This window comes from Denticeps clupeoides, chromosome 5, assembly GCF_900700375.1.
Source record: "Denticeps clupeoides chromosome 5, fDenClu1.1, whole genome shotgun sequence".
NCBI classification, from domain to species: Eukaryota; Metazoa; Chordata; class Actinopteri; order Clupeiformes; family Denticipitidae; genus Denticeps; species Denticeps clupeoides.
The window spans coordinates 2506621-2530006 of record NC_041711.1 but is presented as its reverse complement, the minus strand read 5'-3'; the positions used below and the strand labels follow the sequence as shown (position 1 = coordinate 2530006).

The window sequence follows — 23386 nt, the reverse complement described above, 5'->3', positions numbered from 1 at the left end:
GGGACGTCTGATGAAGCAGCGCCCGTAATCGACCTCTCGCCAAATGTGCCATGAGAGCATGAAGGATCACGTTCCCAAAATACAACATCGCGGTTCACCCTCCACCTACTTCCTGCCGCGGCCAGAGAGTGTAGATCTTGCATGTTGCATGTTGCATGTTGCCTTTTTCTCAACGTAAAGCGGCAGGCCGCGCCGCTCTTTTCACCAGGGGGTCAGAGGACCCGCGCGTCCCGCTCCTCGTTCCGTTATTAATGCATTCCAGTGCAATTCAGTGTCAGCGTGGCGCCCGCTTCGCCCCGCGCTCCTGTTTAGACTCTCAACAATATCCCACCGTGATGAAATATGCATGATGTTTTGGCAGCGTGGACTCATGGGAAGGACAGTCTGTGCGTATTGCGCCAAAGCCTGGCGTTGTGCCCTGCGAAAAACACACGCACACACACACACACACCTCTGCGAGATTCCCAGGCCCTCAGTGGGCTGTTGCAGGACGTACACACTGTCTTCACGGGTGACGGGAGACGTTTAATCACACCCCAGTAGCAGCAGGTTACAGCTGCGAGAGGGCGGGGCCGCTGGAATTCACTGAGTCGGCAACATCCCAGTTATCAGCTTTAAATAATGTAAGTGATAATGAAGCCCTTTAGTCTGGAGGACTGGAAGTTACGAGATTTGTGGGTCTGAGAGTTCATTACAGGTCAGAAGCAGACGTGGATGAACCATTAAAATCAGTCTATTCAGTCTAATAAAGCTTGATGCGTTTTGGAAAGAGGACAAAATAGAACTTTTGGGTCACAAGGATGTGGTGGAGAAAAGAACAAGAGAAAAGAACAGCCCTCCGGCTATTAAATCATGGAGGTGGACAGATCAGGCTTTGATCATGCGTTGCAGCCAGTGGCACAGGGAGTGTCACCGGTAGAGAAAATGTCACCTGGGTCTCCGGTTCCGCGTTTTCACTGATCACCTTGTCTGTTTTCCACTGTTCTAATTAGCATAAATGTTTCTGTCGTTTGTCCATTTCACCAGTGAAATTTGATTAAATCCACACGTATGCACAAAATCACACCTTAAAATCTGCAAGCTCACAGTCCCCCAACCTGAAGACCATAGAAAAACATGTTGAAAGATGGCAAAAGAGCAGAGCATGAACGACAACCTAAGAATCTTGCAACAGGAAAAGATTTTTGCAACAATACATGGGTGAAAAATACCCAGTTTGCTGACATTGGTATTTTATGGCTGTAAATTTGATCCTGCTTGAAATGCTCCATGTCAGATGAGGCTTATTGGTTTGTGAAACGTTTGCTTTAACCAGACAAAATTGCACACTGTTCCCGGGGGTCTGAGGAATCTGCATTTATCATCATAAAATCCTGTAGGGACTGGGGACTGTATTTTCTTTCCTTTTTTTGTCTAAATCGGTATGTTCAAATGGTTTTGTGCACCAGCTCCAGCTGCTTCAGGTGGTGTCACTATCCTGTCGAGGTCACTGTCAGCTCTTGGGATGCTTCCTTAGTTCTCAGAACTTCCAAATTTTTCTTTCTACCAAAAATGTTTACAGATGCATATTGCAATACAATTCAGTGCAAGGTAACCATGGCTATAAAAGAGCATATATATTATATATAAATGTGGTTTTGGAAAAAAAAAAACATATGAAATTATGCAATAATAAGCTTATTAAAAAAAAAACTTATGTGTCAGGGCAGGATATATGGCAAAAAAAGGATGCAACTCAAAGTCAGGAATGTGACAATGTTTTGTTTTGTTTTTTTATTTCAAATGTGAACTTCATAATTTATAACGAAATTTTTTTATTTATGTACTTATTTGGTTGTGTACTGTTGAAATAAAGAGCACTCCGTTTAATTATATTGAATTAATTAAATGTATTAATAAATTAATATAAATGTTTTTATTCGGCTTATGGTAAATAAAAGCATCAGACTAAGAGAATGAGCAGTTTGAGAAGTTGAATGTTTCAGTTCCCACTCTGCCAATGGTCTTCCAATGCTCTCCCAGGGCACTATATTTATTATGACTATTTAAGCTCCTGCATTTGTGTATCAGGTTATGTAAGCAATGATTTATTGCTCATGGGAATGTTTTTGTTATCAATGGAGTTTAATGTTGACTAGCAGGGTCGCATATTAGCCAGAAATGGCTTCATTACATCAGCAACAGATCTGGCTGCCTCCAGGATTATGTGCAATATTCAGGGCACTTGAGGCATTTTTGCATTGCATAAAAAGCATTTCCTTGCTAAACTACCAACACCCTAATGCTGCTCCTTCCAGTTCCAGACAAAGATGTGAAAATCAGCCATTACGCATCCTCATCAGACTAATTTTTATATTTATATTTCTAAATGTGTTCTGCATGTATTGGAAATGTGTTGCATGGTGCTTCTGCATTTTAAAGGTTGATTGATTGATTGATTGATTGACTGACTGATTGAGGTTTGAATATGGGGAGGTGTGAAGCTGAGAAAAAAGCATAAATTACACCTCAGAGTGGTTCCCAGAGGACCTACAGGCCCAGAGTTTCAGTAGAATACCAGTAGAAATGCTCAGGACATTTAATCACGTCCGATTCATAATACTCATAATTCTTTCATATATCAGGGCATTTAATATGCATCTTACGTTTTTATATTCAAATCAGAATTTTGGAGGTGGAGGAGTATATATATATATATTTTAAGACAGGCTTTATCTCATCATGCTAATAAACCTGTGCAAATAATACCATTAAAGCAACAAAATAGAATAATTTGTATTATAATGCCTTTGCCAACACCACTTTCCTACACCACTTAAGTTGCTGAGATGGTGCATCTAAAAGTCTAATCTTATATGACATCAACATGGTGCAACGCTTTATTCCTCCTCAGAATCGTTCACTCTGCTTGTGTACGGCCCGAGTCTGGATGTTCGTTTCACCCTTGTACCGTGGAAATATTTCATTACCGCTTTAAGCGGCTTCAAGCGCCATATTTAGAACGTTTCTCCCTGTAAGGAACATGCAGGAGGCACTGGAGCCATTCATGGAGAACCGGAGCCTGGTGTTGTTGTCAAGGTTTCTGCGCCGGGTGCCTGGAAAACCAACTTCAGTGAAGTAATGAGTTGCGTGTTTACTCTTTTGAGTTTGCCGGCGCTAATCATTAATCTGTAATCGACCGCTCTCCCAGACTAATGACCCCGGCGCCGGCCGAGAAGCGAGACCCATACTGAGCGCGGGCGTCGGTAACGAGATCTCCAGCCATCTTAAAAAGTTCTCGCCCGCAATCCCAGTCAGAAACAGATAACAATCCGCCGATCCATCACGACCTGTAATGAAACGGCGGCCAAGAAGCCCTTCCACTTTCCCGCGGCGCCGTGATCCCGTTCCACCGCAGAGGACATTCTCCTTTTTATTCGGTTAAAGACACTGACAGCCCACGTTGTCAGGAGGGGAACATCTGGCCACGCCCTACTCCACATTCTGCACTGCGCACCGTTTCCTGGTGCTGAAGAGGATACTACGCCATATTCTCCATGGCAACACCGTACAGCGCACTACAGAAGGTGCAGGTAAACATCATTGGTCATCGGAAATCAATGGGACTGGGACACAAAAGCCCATGCAGCCTGGCGGGCTTTCAGGTTTCTGGAGCAGGACCAGGAAGCTGATCCGCCGCGGTTTCCCGGGTGGCAAGCGCCGGTACTCGGTAACCCGCAGGGGCCCGTTGAATGGCCGCTTCCGCAGGAGGCCTTTGCTGCGGCCCGGATCCATTGTGGAGAGTTAATGCCGCAGTTAATTGCGGGAAACGGAGGCCGCGGCACAGCATGGGGCGGAGCTTATTCCCTTCACCTCCCTCCCTCCAGACGCAGCCAAGGCTGCATTGTGCCGTGACGGAGATATGCAGCGGGGGACAGGAAGGAGAACTGATGATCGCGACTAAACACGAACACAGAGACATCAAAGCATCGCAAATCCGCCCGTCCATCCATTCATCCCTCCAGCGCTAATCCTGTCTTGTTGCACCTGGCAGATGCTACCTGTGCTCCCAGAGTGCACCTGGGCTCTCGTCGTGCCGTGTGGATGGACAGCAGGTCTTCCACTGGGAGGACGAACCGACTCATTTTTACCTGAAGACTCTCGCCTGCAGCGGACGTCGAGCAGTTCCCGATCCGGGGCTCCTCTCTGGGACTAGTTAGCAGTGTTGAACTCAACCGCAGACTTCACCTCACACACACACACACACACACACCTTCTTCTGCTCCCTGGTTCCCAGCTTTATCAGTCATCAGGTGTGCGGCCTCAGCGGCAGCGTTTAATGAGGATTCATACGGAGTCGCTGCAGCGGCGGGGTGTGGAAAGCTCATCTGAGACCGTCTACATGAACCCTGGAGCCATTAACACACACACACACACACACACACATAGTGTTCCCAGCACGGTGGTGGTGGTGGTGGGGCTCCACCTTCCAATAAAAGCAGGTGGGCTGGGCTCCCAGGGTGACAGGCGGAACCAATCGTGTCTGGTACAGAACCGTCCTGACACGGTGTTCTGTTCCAGCACAGCATTTATCTCCAGAATAGAAGCAGAAGCAGGTACACCTCGTAAGGGATTAGCAGGTTTTGTTGAGTGTGTGTGTGTGTGTGTGTGTGTGTCTGTGTTCCAGGATCATTTTATTGTTCTAAAGTTGCACAGAAATAGAACAGAATTCCTGAAGAGCAGAAAATCTGATTCTCAGTTTGGCGTTCATGGATTTGGTCCAGTCCTCGACACTAAAACGGAGTCCATGTCCATGAATGGGGACGTTCTTTTTTAGTCTGGACTGGGAAAGTGCTGGGAATCTCGCTGATTAAGATATGAGAATGTAAAAAAAAAAGAGTTCTCAGCTGCATTAAAGCTGGTTTATGGTGTGACGCTTTTCATTTCATGCAAGATGGATCACGTCCCACCAACCAGTGGTCCATTTCACTGAAGACGTTCTTAATGTGAATCATTGGAACTTCACAACAGAAATAGGTGCTTGCAGATGTTGGTGGTAATTTGTGTTTGTGCCTTTGTGTTGTTTGTGATGTCGATGGGATTGGAACAAGCACACTGGTAACTATGAAAAGCTTCCAGTGATGGACAGTGATGGACAGATGGAACGATCTATAATCGTTACAGAACATCATCTCCTGCTGCTGTTGATGACCCCTTCTTTTTTCTTTAGTAAAGTTCTCCTATCTTTCATGTGAAACAGAGCAGAGGCAGGGGGTAAATCGAGCCTGCCAACGCGTCCCTGAAGGAAGCAGGTGAGAGAAGCACCTGAGATGCACCTGCAGAACTAATGGGGCAGTAGGAGAGTCCGCCTCTATCCAATCAGTGATCAGCACAGATTCCGGCTGGTCGCTTCCAGGCAGAGGTTTAAAATAGAAAGCGCTACTTCTGCAGCCTGCTGACCCTAAAAGAACAAGGCCAAGACGTCACAAAACGAAATGCCAGCAAGAGCAGAATAGTTTGTTTCAGCCAGAAGGTCACAACATGTTCCAGCGGTAGAGCCGATTTGTCTAAGAAAAACACCGTTTGTGGTTCTATTTGTGAGATAAAGTCTCCCGTAACATTGCTACTTAGGTGTGGGTCATTGGTGTGGAATGAAGGCTAATAGATTTACATTTACATTTACAGCATTTATCAGACGCCCTTATCCAGAGCGACTTACAATCAGTAGTTACAGGGACAGTCTCCCTGGAGCAATTTAGGGTTAAGTGTCTTGCTCAGGGACACAATGGTAGTAAGTGGGATTCGAACCCAGGTCTTCTGGTTCATAGGCAAGTGTGTTACCCACTAGGTTACTACCACCCACTAATAGATTTTCATTAAAAAAAAAAAAAAAATCAAAGCTGATTCTTCCCAGTCAGGTTCTTCAGAGGTGAGGCAGGACTCCTTACCAGCATTCAGAGAAGGCAAAAAACCTAGTCTAAAAAGTGAAATTGTTGTCACATGTGATGCACAGCACACGGTGCACACAGTGAAATTTGTCCTCTGCATTTAACCCATCACCCTTGACAGACATGACAGGTGCCCGGGGAGCAGTGTGTGGGGACGGTGCTTTGCTCAGTGGCACCTCAGTGGCACCTTGGCAGATCAGGATTTGAACCACCAACCTTCTGATTACAGGGCCGCTTCCTTGACCGCTAGGACACCACTGCCCCTGACCTACAAGGTCCCGTCCAAACACATGGATCAATGAAGTGTCCCCTCAAAGTATCTAAACACACAGACATTAATATCTAAACCGCTGGCAACAAAAGTGAGTACACCCCTGAAAATGTCTCATGTGACTCGTGAATGTTACAAGGTCTCAGGTTCGAATGGGGAGCTGGACACTGAATACTTTACATTGTACTTTACAAAATGTCTTATCTTCAGTGTCGTCCCAAGGACAGCTCTACTAAAACATCTACAAACATGTTAGGAGCACGTTACTAGCCTCTCCCAGATGTGATGTGGTCCATAGCTGTCATCTAGAAAACAGTGTCTGCCTTGATGGCCGCTGGGACCTTGAAGAAGCAGAGCATGTTGGCAGAGACTTGACTTCATCATGCCAGTCTCTCAGGCCCAGTGCCAGCAACCCCACTGTAGGTCAGAGAAGACCAGGTAAAGTTCGTGCAAACTTCCTCTTCTCTGTACTGCAGTGCTGCTGCTGAGTGCGAGTGTGTGTGTGTTATATAAAATGTCAGCAATGTTGTCCAGTGTCACGTCATCTCCGTCTTCTGCATTTACGCAAATGAACAGACGTGACAGCATAGGTACACCCAGGTGTCCTCCATTTCCGACCCTTCTCTACACAGGAGACATGTTGTGACCACGCCTACTTCCAACACCGGCTAGTGAATATGGCATTAGTGATCACAAAAGGGCTGTGCACTGAAAAAAAGGGAAGGATTGCAAAGCCCTAGAGAGGGTGATCCATGCGGAGGACCAGGGACATCAAGCATATTAAGGACAAATCACATTTCAGCATCTGAAATCAGGCAAAAGACAGGGGTGGTGGTAGCCTAGTGGGTAACCCACTCGCCTATGAACCAGAAGACCCAGGTTCAAATCCCACTTACTACCATTGTGTCCCTGAGCAAGAGACTTAACCCTAAGTTGCTCCAGGGGGGGACTGTCCCTGTAACTACTGATTGTAAGTCGCTCTGGATAAGGGCGTCTGATAAATGCGGTAAATGTAAATGTAAATGTAAATGTCTTACATTTGTAATACTCACGACTCAGTATCATGGCCAAGACTGGGAGACTCAGGCGGTAAGGATGCTGAACCAGGACATGTCCCCACAGCTCACGCCGTCTGAATGTCCAACAGTGTCTGTTCATTTCATCACTACCCTGCAATCTGCACAGTCAACGCACAATTGCACATTAAATTAGAATCTCTGCACTGTAACTCAATATTGAACTTTATTGTATATCACGTCCTGCCTCATACTGTGTCAGTGCAGTATCCATAGCCACACCCAGTGATGTCTCTCTGTGTCTTAAGTGCTCCTAAAACATAAATATTTGCTTGCATTTTAGGTTGATGACTTTTTTTTTTTAAACTGTCCTTACTCCTCATGAATTCTATTTGATTTATTTTTATAACTAGATGTGGCCTTTTTTTGTAACTATAGCAGAGGTGGCCTAGCGGTTAAGGCAGCGGCCCCGTAATCAGAAGGTTGCCGGTTCGAGCCCTGTTATGAGGAGCTGTTGGGCAGCATACAGACGCTGCTGCATTGACGTGGACTCTGAGCCTTACCTTTATATGTAGTTGCAGTTGGTGGCAGTCGGCACACGCCTGCGGGTTTGTTTCCGTTTATCCCTGTCCATTTTGTGGCCTTTTTTTTTTTGTGATTATTAATAAATCCCTTTTTGTGTCAAAATGTCCTTCGCCTTGGCTTCCTTCCTCCCGCAGCCTGTGGTTGTGACCATTAATAACTATGCACAGCAAAAACAGAGCAGTTCAAGATGCATTTCACTGCATGTTGTACTGCTATAGCTACGCATACGGCAAATACGAATCTGGAATGCCTTTTTAGGTTAACCTAAATGAATCACGTGGATTCGACTTAATATTTTCATGTTTCCAACCGAAACGCATGAAAATATTAATACGGTTTCCGATTGATTCTGATTTAATTTAATAACAGAACCTAAAGTCAACTGGTTGAGAACTTTGGGGAGATACTGGAGGTACAATTTCTCAGGCCATAGTGTTACCCTCGCACATTGCAGTGTTGCTAAAGTCATTTATTTTAACATCCCAAATAAAGATTTTACAATCAATAGATATTTACAGCAGATATCGGCACCTTACTGATCACTTGTATTGATCAGAGCCTAGCGAGATAAAAGGCTGTCTTATTTATTCAGCCCAGCAGCAGCTGAGATCGCCGCTCATTCTGTACCCAGTCCTCAAAACGTCCCACACCAGCGGATTTTGCAAAAAGGAGAGGTGTTCTTACACAACGCAATGATCCGTCCTCTCATCGCTCGTCTCCAGCGTTGCAGGGTGACAACGTGTCAACAGCTGACAGATAGAAATCTGAGTTGCGTTTGCCTTCAAAAAAAATGCAAATGAGCAATCTGCCAGCGCCGTTGAGCAAGCATCTAGCCGACAAAAATGTGCTGGATTCCCAGGGTTGGGCTCCAGCTTGGCTGGGGTTGACTGATGTATGTCACTGTGGTTGTGGTTAAATTGGATTTTTTTGGTGGTGGTGTGACTCCATCACACAGACAGGATGAATTTTCCTGGTGCTATTTGGACATCCCTAAAGTCAGATATATGACACTTGGTGTCTTTGTGGCAACATTTCTATTTACGGTATTTATCGGACACCCTGTTCCAGAGCACCTTACAATCAGTAGTTACTGGGACAGTCACAATGGGCTCCTGGTAGGCTCCTCCCACCCCATCTGAAACCTTTGATTCGCCTGGTAGCCTCCAACCCACCAGTGAGCTTAAGACGTGTCTCAGAGGGATTTGGGTAGAAATATGCAAATGAGACGTGTATAAGGTAAAGTGGGTTTAGGAGAGGGAAGGCTACTAATTAGGATGAATGTCAGCGGGTTACACTGCAGCTCAGCCTCTTCTTCAGCACCTTCGGGACACATTAGGCTATGTCCAAAATGCAGGTTTTAAATCACCAGACGCAGTGTGGCGTGAAAGGTGGAATGGAGGATGATTCTCGCTATCATGGAAATGGTGGAGAATGGCAGCAATGCCGCAGCCTCTGGAGACTCGGCTGATCAGGGCATTTCACTTCCTTCGCTGACAGCGTCTGGGGATTTTACCAACATGGTCATCTGACATAAATCTCTAAAGAGACTGTGCAGTCTGCTCTGATTTTGGACTGGTCTGGTTCTGGTCTGGTTCTTAATGGTCTGCAACAATAATTCAATATAAATAATATTTAGCTAATTGTAAGATTTTTAAAATATACTGAACATGATGTTTTACTGCTTTGGATCTAAAATAAAAGGGATTTGTGTATTAAAGAGCGTGAAATGAAAGAATTAGCAGTTGGATGTATGTTCGCGTTTGTGTGTCTGTGTGATACCATGCAAAGCCACATTGCGAATGAGGAAATTCTGCATGTGGGCATAAACAAAACCCAGTTCAGATAAAAACCCAGTTCACGTAGGTGGATCTGGCATGAACCCATTAGAGTCCCGCTTCGTGTCACCCGATTTCCAAAAAGCTTTTCATTTGCACAGTATTTATGCAGAAATTAAGCAAATTGAGTTTTAATGAATGCGGACAATTGCTGACAGATTATCAAGTGCTGTTCATAATTTTGTCACTTTGTAATTCATTTAACCTTGAACCCTTTCATTATATTTCATTATAATTTCTGTTTATTAACAGAAAAATAATGTATAGCAAACGTAGTTGTTGGGGATGCAGGTGACAGTGTATTTCTTGGTGACGGGGTCCCAAGACCGGCTAAATGGGGCGTGTTGCATCAGGAAGGGCACCTGGTGTATACGTTTGCCAAATGTTTGTGTGGACAACCACACCGGGGTGGTGGTAGCCTAGTGGGTAACACACTCGCCTTTGAACCAGAAGACCCAGGTTACTACCATTGTGTCCCTGAGCAAGACACTTAACCCTGAGTTGCTCCAGGGGGGACTGTCCCTGTACCTACTGATTGTAAGTCGCTCTGTATAAGGGCGTCTGATAAATACTGTAAATGTAAATGTAAATGATTCACTGTAGCCCTAACAGGAGTAGCCGAAAGGCAAGCCAGTGCTCTCTCCTCGTGTCAGCGTGGGTCTCCTCCAGGTACTCCGGTTTACTCCCATCATCCAAAGGCCCTCAAAATCCATTCTGCACCACCAAATGAATTATAGAATGACAAAATCCCAGGATGGGTTTCAGAAAGGGGTAGAGTCTCACGAGGGCTAAGGAGCTGTACCATGGGGCATTATTTACAGTGAAACGACATAAAAGAAACCAACCAGACATTCAATACAAATAAACACATAATACAGAGGCCTAACAAAGGGAGGGACTAACAACAAACCAACACACAGGCAATGAATCTTATACACAGCAACTTAATCAAAACCAGACAACTAAAACCACAGGGCGAGATCTCTAGCAATGATCCCAGTCTGAGGTCTCATTTTAAATCTTGTGGCAGCCAATTATTCAGCAGCAGGCGGAGTCGTTAGGCAGGAAGCTCCTCCCACTACGGCAACCTGAAAGAGACACACACACAAAATCAAAACTCTACTCTATTGCATATAAAGAAAAACCATGAAACGAACTATACCAAGTTTAGCTGGTGTGTCTTGAGTGTCTTCTTTAGACTGGGTCTGATGTCATCTGGTCACAAGTTACAGAACAGAAATGACAAACTGAATTTTTTACTGATTTATGAACACTCTCCACCCAGCATATTATGGACTTCCCTAAAACCTGCTCCACTCAGGCTCAGTGCTCACTTTCTCTCCTCCAATAAAACTGCCAGGCTGCTTCTGGCTAAATGTGGAGGCAGGTTAACGGGTTTGATGGAATCCGTGGGCTCCAGATGATTCCGTATTTCTAAAAATGAAAACAAATGAGTCCTACTTTCAATGCGTTACAATAGATGTGGCATGTGAGGCTTGTTTGCTTGTGGAAGATCAAGTATGTCCCAAGGATTTACAGAAATAATCACTGTACATGCCTGCTTCAATCCGCATAAGCAACTTGGTCTTCTCGGGAAGCAGGGAAAGTCAGCTGGCCAATGGCACCACCCTCTGGGTCAGACCATTTGGAACAGTTCACCAGATCACAAGGTCCTTTTCTCCGGGGACCTTCTCATTGTGTGGATCTTTTCATTTCAGTAGGCTTCCCTAATGTAATGTGAACATTATTGATCATTTGACTGATTCTTTTGTTGTTTAATATCCGTCCATTGGAGGGATTTTTACAAACACAAAATCTGAAATAAGATTGACAGCATACAAGCTAAGAGACTAAAGGCAGGACGATGTTTGCTGCCTGTCACTCCAGTTCTGCATTAATTAGCAATTTATCATTACAAAAGAAGGAACATTCTTCACTTCCCCTTGAATGATTCATGGACGATCTACTTCTCCATTGGATGAAACATTTATTAGTGTGACAGATGTTCTTTTAGCATTTTAAATGATCTAACTCTCCAAAATGCACGCGTAACTGATGCATGACTGAAGGGCTGAAGGGCTCACACACACACAAGTGGGATTTTTAAAGCCAATTATACACTCCATACTCTCATCTGTCCATCATCATCAGCTGTGTGTGTGATCATATTTCCCATGATTCAGTGAGACAGCCGAGCGTGGGAGCCGTTTTCAGACAAGAAACAAGAGCGGCAGCGGCAAAGAGTGAGACAAAGGGGCGGAGACATCAATTTCTACTCATGTCAGACATGCAGCGTCTCACAGAACATGTTCATATTTATTCATCAGAGTTTTTATTTAGCATTGCAGCCTGCAGACCTGCCTCAGAACTGCATATTAAATCTGTGGTGTGTGTGTGTGTGTGTGTGTGTGTGTGTTCTGTCTGATTGAACAGAAGTAAAGGTATAAACTGTTTGTTTCTGCATTTTAGTTTTGTGCTTGAAACCATTCAACGTTGTGTGTGAATTTAAAACAGGAGCCTTTATTCACAGCCGTGACACACTTACACACACACACACACAAGAAAAGTTGAATGATGTGAGTTTATGTTTGAGGGCTTTCTATTGTTGAAGGCAATCATGATTGGTAGTAGTGATACTGATTGAAGTCGCTCTGGATAAGGGCGTCTGATAAATGTCCATTTTTATTTAAAGCTGAATCTGTGTGTGTGTGTGTGTGTGTGTGTGTGTGTAGCGGCTGAAAGAACTGAAGCAGAGGGAGTTTGTGCGGAACGTTGCCTCCAAGTCCTGGAAGGATGAGAAGAAGGAGGAGAGGGAACTAAAACGCCTGTACCAGCTCGCTCAGCTCAGGCAACAGAGAGACAAGTAAAGCACACACACACACACACACTCCCCATACCTGCATTCAATCATTTATACAAATAGAATTTGCGTGTGTGTGTATGTTGACTTGCATATAAAATATGGACATTTGAACGCACACACAATAACATCTCTGCTGTTTTAATTTCAGGGAGAGATGTACAGGAGAGATCTGCTCCGGAACGTCGACAGAATCCCCCCGGGTGAGGAGACCATGGCGCGGCCCCGCCCGACTCACATCCCTCCCCACCGACTCAGCGTATGGGACTCCGCCCACTTCTCCCACACCCCTACGTAGGCACCCACGGGGGTGTGCAGCGACACCGCGACTGGGCGTGTCTTTTGGTTTCTCCCGGCGTGCCGCACTCAAGCTGGATTCCTGCGCGTCCGTCTTCTCCGACGACGAGATCCAGGCGACTGGCAGGAAGCAGCGGCTCTACTCCCCGCCCCCCCTCACCTGGACACAGGCTCCGCCCCCCACGCCTGGAGGACAGCAGGGAACAAAGTGTCTGCCCAGGGCGGAGCCAGTGCACACACACTCCGGGCCTGGGAGTGAAGAGACAGCTGTTCCTCCGCCGCCGTGACATCGTCAGGCATCTGTCTCCTCCCGGAGACGCCTCGTTTGTCAGCGTCACGGCGAAAGATGGAGCGACGTCGCTCAGGTGGCCGACGGCGCTGCTGCGCTTCACACACACGGAACCGCGCGTCGCGTACAGCTGCAACCCAGGATGCTCTCACACACACGCACAGCATGGCGCTGCCGGCGGCATCACACACTCATCAACACTTCACTCGGATTCACAGACACACGCAGACCTCACACGGGGTGACAACACACTCACGGCATCAGAGCTCCAAACCCAGACGGCCAATCATGAAACAGAGAGGATGCAAGGGGCAGGACCAGAAATCCAACCAACCAGTCAGAAGGATCAAGACGAGTTAACTACCGGGGCAGGACCAGAAATCCAACCAACCAGTCAGAAGGATCAAGACGAGTTAACTACCGGGGCAGGACCAGAAATCCAACCAACCAGTCAGAAGGATCAAGACGAGTTAACTACCGGGGCAGGACCAGAAATCCAACCAACTAGTCAGAAGGATCAAGACGAGTTAACTACCGGGGCAGGACCAGAAATCCAACTAACCAGTCAGATGGATCAAGCCGAGTTAACTACCGGGGCAGGACCAGAAATCCAACCAACCAGTCAGATGGATCAAGACGAGTTAACTACCGGGGCAGGACCAGAAATCCAACCAACTAGTCAGAAGGATCCAGTCAAGTTAACTACCGGGGCAGGACCAGAAATCCAACTAACCAGTCAGATGGATCAAGCCGAGTTAACTACCGGGGCAGGACCAGAAATCCAACCAACCAGTCAGATGGATCAAGACGAGTTAACTACCGGGGCAGGACCAGAAATCCAACCAACTAGTCAGAAGGATCCAGTCAAGTTAACTACCGGGGCAGGACCAGAAATCCAACTAACCAGTCAGATGGATCAAGCCGAGTTAACTACCGGGGCAGGACCAGAAATCCAACTAACCAGTCAGATGGATCAAGACGAGTTAACTACCGGGGCAGGACCAGAAATCCAACCAACAAGTCAGATGGATCAAGACGAGTTAACTACCGGGGCAGGACCAGAAATCCAACCAACTTGTCAGAAGGATGAAGCTGAGCTAACTACCGGGGCAGGACTAGAAATCCAACTAACCAGTCAGATGGTTCGACAGGAAGTCGAGCTAACTACCGGGGCAGGACCAGGCATCCAATCAGAAGTCCAACCCCATCAACAAACACAACTGTCCGACCAGCACGAGGTGCACAAGGTAAAGTTAAAAGAAAATCGATGAATCGCCGACATGCTTCAAAAGTGAAGAGGCGGCGAGACACCGGCGAGAAACACTGGCGACCAGGAGGTGGTGTTCAGGGTGATGGCGTTCGGCAGCAGACAGGTGGAGCCTGGGAGCCCGAGGTCCAGGCAGGTGCAGCGCTGGCCGGACGCTGCCGAGAAGGCCGTGGAAAGAAGAGGAAGCCGGAGAGCGTGGAGGACAGGTGCTCGAAGGAAAGCGGCGTGGCTCAGCACGGTCTGAGGAGCGTGGTGATAAAGATGCTCTCCGTGCCATCAAGCAGGAAGAGGAAGCGGCGACGGATGAACAAGGCAGCTGATCGAGTACCGGCGGAGAAGGACGGACCCCACCGCTGGCCCTGGGGCTTCCACGTCTACGCCTGGGACAAGAACCACCTGGACTGGGGGGGACACAAAGAAAGTAACCGCGGTACGATGTCCAGAGCCATTTCAGATGATGACTCCTCATCCTGGAGGAAAGATATGCGGCAGCTTCGCTCCTACGTTAGAGTTCCCTGGAAGACTGGGGCTTACAGCTCAGCAGTTGGTCACCATGAAACCTACAACCACACGAAGAGGCAGTACCCAGCATGGCACCGGAAAGTCAGGCAGAGGTGCATTGTGGGATTGCATGGACGAAGCAGGATGAGGGACGAGTGGGAGGAGAGAAGCGGATCTAGCTCGGACAGGCAGTGGGGCGGCAGCCCATCCCCCTCCCAGGAGAGGGGAGGATTCGCCTCTTCAAGCCCCAGAGACGTGAGCCTAGACTGGGCAGATGTGCGGCCGAGCCCCCTCTCTTCTCAAAGCCCCATCTCCTCCTGCTCCACCAACGTGTCGGAACTCAGCACAGACGGGAGCAGCTCGGCCCGCTTCAGGCTGTCCCCGTGTTCCAGGACGCGACGGACCCACCGAGGGCTGGTGGGAGATAAGCCAATCAGAGGCGCACGATTGCGCTCTGTGTCCAGCGATAAGGACTGCCGGCCCGACGGCCCGGTGGCGCAGGCCAGGTCGGGTCCAGCAGGTGCTGACGCAAGGTTGTCCCGGCTCCATCAAGACCACGAGTCTTCCCCCGCCCACAAGCGAACACAACCGGCCTCTGAGAGCAGACACGTCCTCTCCAAAAACAAGCACGTGTCCAAACACATGCCGGCATTACCACTCATAGGAAAACGTCCAGCTGTGAGGCGCAGAGCCACTCGTCCTGCGTCCTGGCACAGTTCGGGACACTCGTCCCAACATTCCGAGCTCCAGAGGCTCGGAGCCGATGCCTCTAACTCCTCTGCACCTCAGGCGACCCCAGAGGAACAAACCACCACATTCTGTAAAACCCAACAGCGGGAGGACAGCATCGTGTCCAATGAGCACCAATCAGGGAACCTCAGAAGCTCCACCCCTCCCCTGACAGAGCAGCCAATCACGTTCACGGCAGAGGAGGTGGAGAAGTACAGGCTTCTCCAAAAGCAGGCCAGAGAGCACATGGAGATTCAGCTGCAGCAGGACAGCAAGGTGGAGATGCCCACTGTGGCTGCCCCATATCCTCCCGTTCCTCCCCTCCACCATGACCACACCATCCTTCAGCAGCATCCTCCACCCTTCACCTCCCTCACCCTCCGCCCCGCACTTCTCCCCGCCCACCCAGCCACGTTGTGGACGTCCCACCCTCCTCTTCGGCTGGTCCAAGCCACGCCCCTCCACCCGCTGCTCCTCCACTCTCCACTTCCTGTGGGGTCCCTGCTGTCATCGCTGCTCGCGTACTCTCACACGCGCACCCTGCACCTCCGTCCACTAATACAGCCCCTCTACGGCCGCCATGAAGTAGCAATGCACCCTGGGCCACTGAGCTAGTCCCTCTCTTACACACACACACACCGAGGACAGCAAGACATGTTGGACCTTGTTTTCACTCACTTCTGTAAAGTGGACTTAGAGATGGATGCATGTGATTTTTCTTTGTTCTACCTGCACAACACAGTTCATTTGCATATCACACAGTTTATGCAAATCCGCAGCCAATCGGTGAGCTCCGTCAGTCCCGGAGGGTCATGGAACCAGAGACACTGGCACCTGCAGATAAAGAAGAGCAGGCTGGGCCTGGAACTTTCCCGCCAGCGCGCAGGATTTCAGGATCAACACGTCCTCAGAGTGCAATAATATTTTTAATGGCCGTTCACACGCAGGAAGTCATATTTCCGTACTGTAATTTGTATTGTTTGTGTGGCCGAAGTAAAAAGATTAAAACCAACGTTGGTTAACAGAGTCAGGATGAGTGATTTAGGGAATAAGTTGTTTCCGCCGTCTGATGTGAGGGTTCTGCTGACGGTGTCAGTCACGGCCAACCGTGCTGTACGTTCATCCTAATTAACTCTCCCCGGGACCAACTCGGCACACACACACACACACACACACACACACATGAAAGGGGAATTGGTTAACCTGAAATCCCCATGGCCCAATCAACCCCCTTCCACTATATTTACCCGCATGTTTATTCATCTGTTTATGTAAAAGCATTTGCGTCACATGAGAAGATCCAGGGAATATTCCAAACACCCGAGCCAGTGGGAGTGGATTGGGGATTTGGGAATTCTGGGATGACAGTCTGATCACCTTTTAATCTTTTATCCTCCTATTGTGTTCATCTCTGGCGCTGGTGGATGGAGATCAAGTAGATAGAAGTAGAAGGCAGATAGATTTATCTGAATCTCTTCTAATTATTACTAAATTACTTAACAATCTAATTATTAATTATTAATTAATAGTTTAAAGTGCTGTCTAAACTCCTCTCTGTTCTTCATTTATTGGTTATTTATTTCTTTTAAGTATATGTGGGCTCCAGGCTTTTCCCCAAAGTTATAACGTTAGGCAGAACATAAACGTATAATAAAATAATAAAATAAAATAATAAACATATCATCAATCAGTCAAGCAATCTTCATTTACATGGCGCAAAGCTCCTGACAATTAGAATAGTGCTCAAGGCCCTAGGTGAGCAAGCCAGAGGCAACAGTGGCAAGAAAAAAAAACTCCATCTAATTGGAAGAAACCTTGAGAGGAACCAAAACTCAGGAATATCTGAACAGAGTGGACTACCTGAGCCACTGAAATTTGGAAAATTTCTAATTCACTCCTGAAAGTGAGAATCATTCTTTCACACGCTCACACCTATGGATAATTCAGAGTCAGGTAGTGTCCATGCGTCTGGACGGTGGGAGGACACCGGAATGGGGAGACCATACAAGCTCCGCCCCCATAATGTCTGGGGGATTTGAGAATTCACAACCTATCTAAGTTGTAATGTTTATTTTGAAGGATTTTATTCATTGATTTTTTTCCAGAACAGAACAGGAGATAGACATGAACAAATACAATACAAAAAAGAAGGCGGCTAGTAATTTGAAATTAACAACAATACTGAAGACCATCTGTTAAGAAATGTCTCTTCTCTTAAATGCAGAGCTGCCGTTATCTTCTCCAAGCCAAATTTTTTTTATTCCTATATTTGATAGAAAAAAGCATAAGAAACATCAGGAAGGAGAAATTTGCCAAATGCCATAGGTGTGACTGCAGGACTGGTAATAAATTTCCCATTATGATGGTCTGTAGAAGGATATATTGGCTGTTTAGAAGATAACTAGTCCATTCTTGCTGGTGAATCATCAGTTAGTGGACCGGTGACTTGTCTGAATATGCCTCTAGGCTCAATTTGGACTGGGACGTGTTTCTTATGAGTGATTTCACTGCTGGATACAGGTCGTATGGCGGCATGAGAACAACCCAGGTGAGATGTTCATCATATTCATAAATGAGTAGATATGTCTTCTTTAGCCTGTAATATTGACACTGAGATACATGACCAGGTTTATGGTTATTATATAGAACACAAGCTGCATCAAACCCAAACTATTTCTTTATTTGAGTTCAGTCTGGTTCAGTCTGAGCCCAGTTATATGTTCTGAGGAACATCATCTCCTCCCTGCCGTCTGGAACATTTCCGTGGACTAAGAGATTCTCTGCTTCTTGTCCTTCAGCGGAGATGTTTGGACGGTGTTTGTCCTTGAGTATAAAGGACAGAGCAGCTGAAGGTTGCCAAAATAAAGAACTGCAATGCGGTGGGACTGAATGCAGTGTAGGTTCGTGTGCAGACGTTTGTTTTCTGACCTTCTTTCGTTCGGTTCTCTAAAAAAAACAACAACTGAAAGATCTAAACTCCAGCTTTTTATTTTGGACAAATTCGGGGATGATGATCAAACATGAGTGAGGACACTGTGCAGGGTTCCAGTGACTGGAATTACTGGCCCTTCGGTTATTTTTCGGTTTTTGTTATTGTGACCTTGGTAAGGCTGGTTGAAGCCGGTGGGCTGGTGTAGGGGTGCAGTGAGGTTCAACATCCAGAGCACAGAATTCTGTGACTTTGGCTTCTTTGTTACCGTGGACAACAACATATGTCATGAAGCAGACCAAGAGAAACAAAAAGTACCAGACTTGACGCCAAAAGCATGATGGGATGAATGTATGTTAATGGTGCTAAAATTCCTTTCCCACCAAAGCCACCAGCTGTCACTGCATTGTCGGAAGGAAGGTGTGGTTACAGATGGGAATGAAGTGATAGATGTCCCTCAACATGACCTGATCTCAGAGATTCTTGGTCTGAATTCAAGAGCACGGTGGATGGATTTTTGCTTTTATTTCTTTAAAAAAAAGTGAAGTGATACACAGCAGCGCAGCACACGGTGCACACAGTGAAATTTGTCCTCTGCATTTAACCCATTACCCTTGGCAAGCAGTGGGCAGACATGACAGGCGCCCGGGGAGCAGTGTGTGGGGACGGTGCTTTTCTCAGCGGCTCGGGATTCAGTCCCGATCGGTATTCGAACCTTCTGATTCTGTAGAACTGAATGCAATCGGTGTCCATAATTTTATAATCAGCAACGTTCGTTCTGTGCTCCAGACCACCATAATTCATGCTGCCAGTTGTTTTTATGGTTCGGCAGTGTGTGAATGAGACATTCTGGCTTTTTTTTTTTTTTTTTGGTCCTTTCTAGGACACACAAACACTAAATGCCTCCTGGATTCTACTGAACTCAAGGTTTCTCTTCTCCAGTTACACTGCAGGTCATTTCATCCCAACAAGAACAAATGCCTGCTGATTCTGGTTCTCCCTCCCTTTCTCACTTCCTCTCACCATCTTTCTCTCTCTCTGTCAGACACACACACACACACACACAGAGAGAGAGAGAGAGACCACAGCATGACTGCTGAGCTTCAGCGCTGCAGAGCCGAGACCAATTTCACCTCCTGAGGAGTATTTCACTCCCAGAACACCAAGCGCCTGACTCCATTCAACAGAGCGGCCATGCCGACCTGGCATGCACACGAAACCTGGAGAAATTCGACCACTGACACATACTGTAGGAGTTCGGCCTCGTCCACGGGGACGTCCCCACACACTGCTCCCCGGGCGCCTGTCATGGCTGCCCACTGCTCACCAAGGGTGGTGGTTAAATACAGAGAAGCAATTTCCTTCGGGATTAATAAAAAACCTGACTGTGGCGGCTGTAAGCAGCGAGCGCTGATGGTGTACACATTTAAGAGAATTCAACTTCTGTCATTGTGAATGTGTAATTTGCGCAAATTTTGACTGCCCACTTAATACATCATGTTCCCACTACTGAAAGGGACTTATTTCTTAAAAACACTTTGACTAAATTAATGTCACTATTCCGCAGAAAGCATAATTAGTCTTAAATGTTGCCTCGGCTGTCATTTTTACAGTCTAGAGGATGGCTGTGACTCTACCGGTTGCAGTAAAACCGCATCCATTCCTGTCAGGGCCAGGGCCGGTGGGCCTGTCAGGCTTGGGGCAGCGGGACGTGGGCAGGCAGAGAGAGAATCACACTGTTCTTGAAACTAGTTGGTATTAATGTGTCTTTTTTTATAGTCTTTGCGTAGTATAAAAGCGTAGTAGTAATAATAATCATACGTAACTTGCCTATGATTAACTTTCCTAAATTAACTGTTGCACAGGGGAGGAAAAAAAGAAAAGAAGACAAATGCGACAAAGAGGTAATAGTGAAATGCTGCACAATAACAAGACGATTAAATAAGAGGAAATAACGTCTCATCTCACTTTCATCAACGAAAATAAAAAGATATTTTAGTATTAGTATATTTAGTATATTTTCTAATAAAAAATTACTCGTCAACAAGATTATATAATAAATGAGTTCTCATCACATGAACAGTATTTATGTTGCATCTCGTCTCATTTCCATCATTCATTTCCGTAAAGGTTCATATTTTAAAATAAAGATTTTTGTTGATGAAAGTAACACTTTACAGCGATGCACGGGGACGCCACCTACAATCTTGCCTTGGGCTTCAAAATTGTCAGGGCCACGCCCGATTGCAGATGTACGAAACTGGGTCTCGACTCAGGACACTAGTCTGGGAGGAAAACTGAGGGTCTCATAAAAACAGTGAATCAATATACCAATAGTATTTTTACAATTAATTTTTAAATATATTTATTTCCTGAAATTGTTTTATTTGATTTAATATTTCATTACAGGTTTTATTTTTTATTTTTTAATCTTTGATGCTTGAACCCAGTTAAAATTAGCCTTCTGATGCAGACAACACACATTAAAAAATTATTACAAGCAGTGGACTAAAAAATCTGTGCTGGAAATGCCTGCCACTTATAAATACACCAAAATAATATATATCAGTAATGGAAACAAGTTCAAATACATCAACAGAGAAAGTTTTCAGTTCAGTGCCACCACTAACTGAATCAAGATGCTGGATATGATTTTTCAAGACTTTCGGAAAATGAGATTTGATCCAGAGTCGATATTTGGTTAGTTAAGAAAGATTCTGTTTTTAGATCTCACTTTGTGGGAGGGGTCCACGTGTGGGGCTTTACGGATGGAACGACACTGCTGTATATGGAGCGACAGCTCGTGTGGAGAAGGTGAACATCCTCATCCCTCAGATCCCAACTGCAGATCTTTGATTTGGGTTTAAACCCCTTAATCCTCTGTAATCCCCACTCTGTTCCGGCTTAAGCCCAGCGGATCAAACCCGACAAACACCCGGTTATCAGGCTGAATCTGCCTGCTACACAGCCGCACCACCCACCTCCACCTGTCTACTGGTCAGAGCAGACGCTGACGTCTGCTCCACGCATTAAAGAAATAAGAACCTGCAGTTCGTGTTGTGAATGCAGCGCTGGTGTCTGTACTGAATGTGTGTGTGTGTGTGTGTGTGATGTGTGTTAGTCATGCATGGGAAACTGTGTGTGTTTGTGTGTTGGATTGGTACTTCATTGTACCTAAAAGTACTTCGTTGATTTGATTTGCTGCTCTGGTGCCTTTATATCCCCAGCCTTGGAAAGACGGTGTGTATGTATGGAGGGGGGGTTGAATGATTTGAGAATCAGTAGGTGCACATGTCGAAAAGGCAAGGGACCACTACATGATATTTATATGCAGAATCTGTTTTGAGTCTGTTTTTCCTCAAAAGAGTTCAATAATACTGAGGTTAATCTTTTCTTTCACTTAGTTTCAATTAATCACTGATCAGAGATTAAGAGTTTAATCGCTGATTTGTTAAGAACAATTTAACGCAACAAAAACTCTAATTAACATGAAGACCAGAACAACCAGTCCTTAATACGCCCTAAACTCGGTTCAACTGAATCCTAAGCGCCATAAGTTCACCCGGCCCTTGTTTCCCTGCAGTCGTCCAGGGAATCTGATGCAGGACTCCGCTGCCTCCTGCCCTCCAGCCTTCTTCAAACCACATGATTTAAAGATGACTCTGGGGACACCAGTGATCTCCAACCAAAATTCCCCATCGGACACCAATCAGGGATTGCAATTGCTTTGTGTGAAGTATCCCCATTAGCAGTTGCCTAAACTCCCTCATATGTATGTGCCAATACATGTCATTTATTATTATTATTATTATTATTTTTATAGATATATAATTTTTGGTTTGCATTGTGCCATTTTTTGTGTCACTTCTCGTGTTCCTTTTTGTGACAGAACATTGTTTTGGTGACCCAGCAGACCTATCGGGGTGTAAGAATGTATAGAGCGTGACCCCGATCAACCCCCATTTAAGACATTAGTTTAGACATTATCTATTTATGTGTATGTATCACGGCCAGGACTTATTTTATTGATTGGGTTATTTCATTTGTTTCACTTCCTTGTTCCATTCCAGATTTGACCTAAATGTGTTTGTTCGTCATAAATCATAATTAGGCAGCAACATCTGACCACCAAAGCAGAGGGGCGGAGCCATAGTAAGAAGATTCATTAGTGAAAAGCTCATCAGACCTCACATGGCAGTAACTGTTCCCAGATGGAGCTCATAACTGCAGCTAACTGATGGCTGAGGGACGTTTGTCTGTGTGCGATGAACTGCGGTCCTGTGACGTTTACGTAATTCCGCAGAGACAAACCGCACACTCCACCACCCCAGAAATAATTAAATCAACTGTTGTTGCTTTGATTTGAGTGTTTGTGGATTTTTAACACGCTCCTTCTGTTTAACACACTCGACACAAATCACACACTTTCCATGTCTGCTGACGGCTTGTGGCTGCCAGCGACAGCCAGATAGTTGCGATATGAACTAAGTTCTCTATTTAAACACACTTGTTTGGTGAATAAATTATGCACTCCTGAAATTAATTCATCTGTGTGGTTTGATATTAGGCTGATGTTAATTAGTGCATAAGAAGGTCTAACATTATGCTTTGAAAATTTTTATTGTTTTTTTCTTTTTATTTGAATTGATTTCTGCATTCCACAATTTCAATTCATGAACATTTTTAGAATCTTCATCTGATGGCTCAGATACCAAGATACATAGATTACATTTTTATTAATATTAACTACAATTCTTTGGAAGTGCAGCAAACACTTGGGTTTAGTGGTAGGTGTTTACTCAAATTCACTTGCCTAATTCGTACGTATGATGTATGAGTGATTGGTACTGTAGGATTCACTGTAAGACATTTTTTGGAGG

The 23386-nt window shown here is 45.8% G+C and overlaps 1 protein-coding gene across 1 annotated transcript in view; it reads left to right on the top strand.

The window, feature by feature from the left end:
- Window positions 1-16995, top strand: part of LOC114789818 (uncharacterized) — a 46284-nt gene extending 29289 nt beyond the window's left edge. Inside the window, 4 exon segments of the mRNA XM_028979216.1 lie at window positions 12367-12497; window positions 12646-12946; window positions 12948-14321; window positions 14354-16995. Coding sequence (XP_028835049.1) covers window positions 12367-12497; window positions 12646-12946; window positions 12948-14321; window positions 14354-16192 — 3645 coding nt within the window. The 3' untranslated portion in view covers window positions 16193-16995.
- The last annotated feature ends 6391 nt before the right edge of the window (window positions 16996-23386 follow it).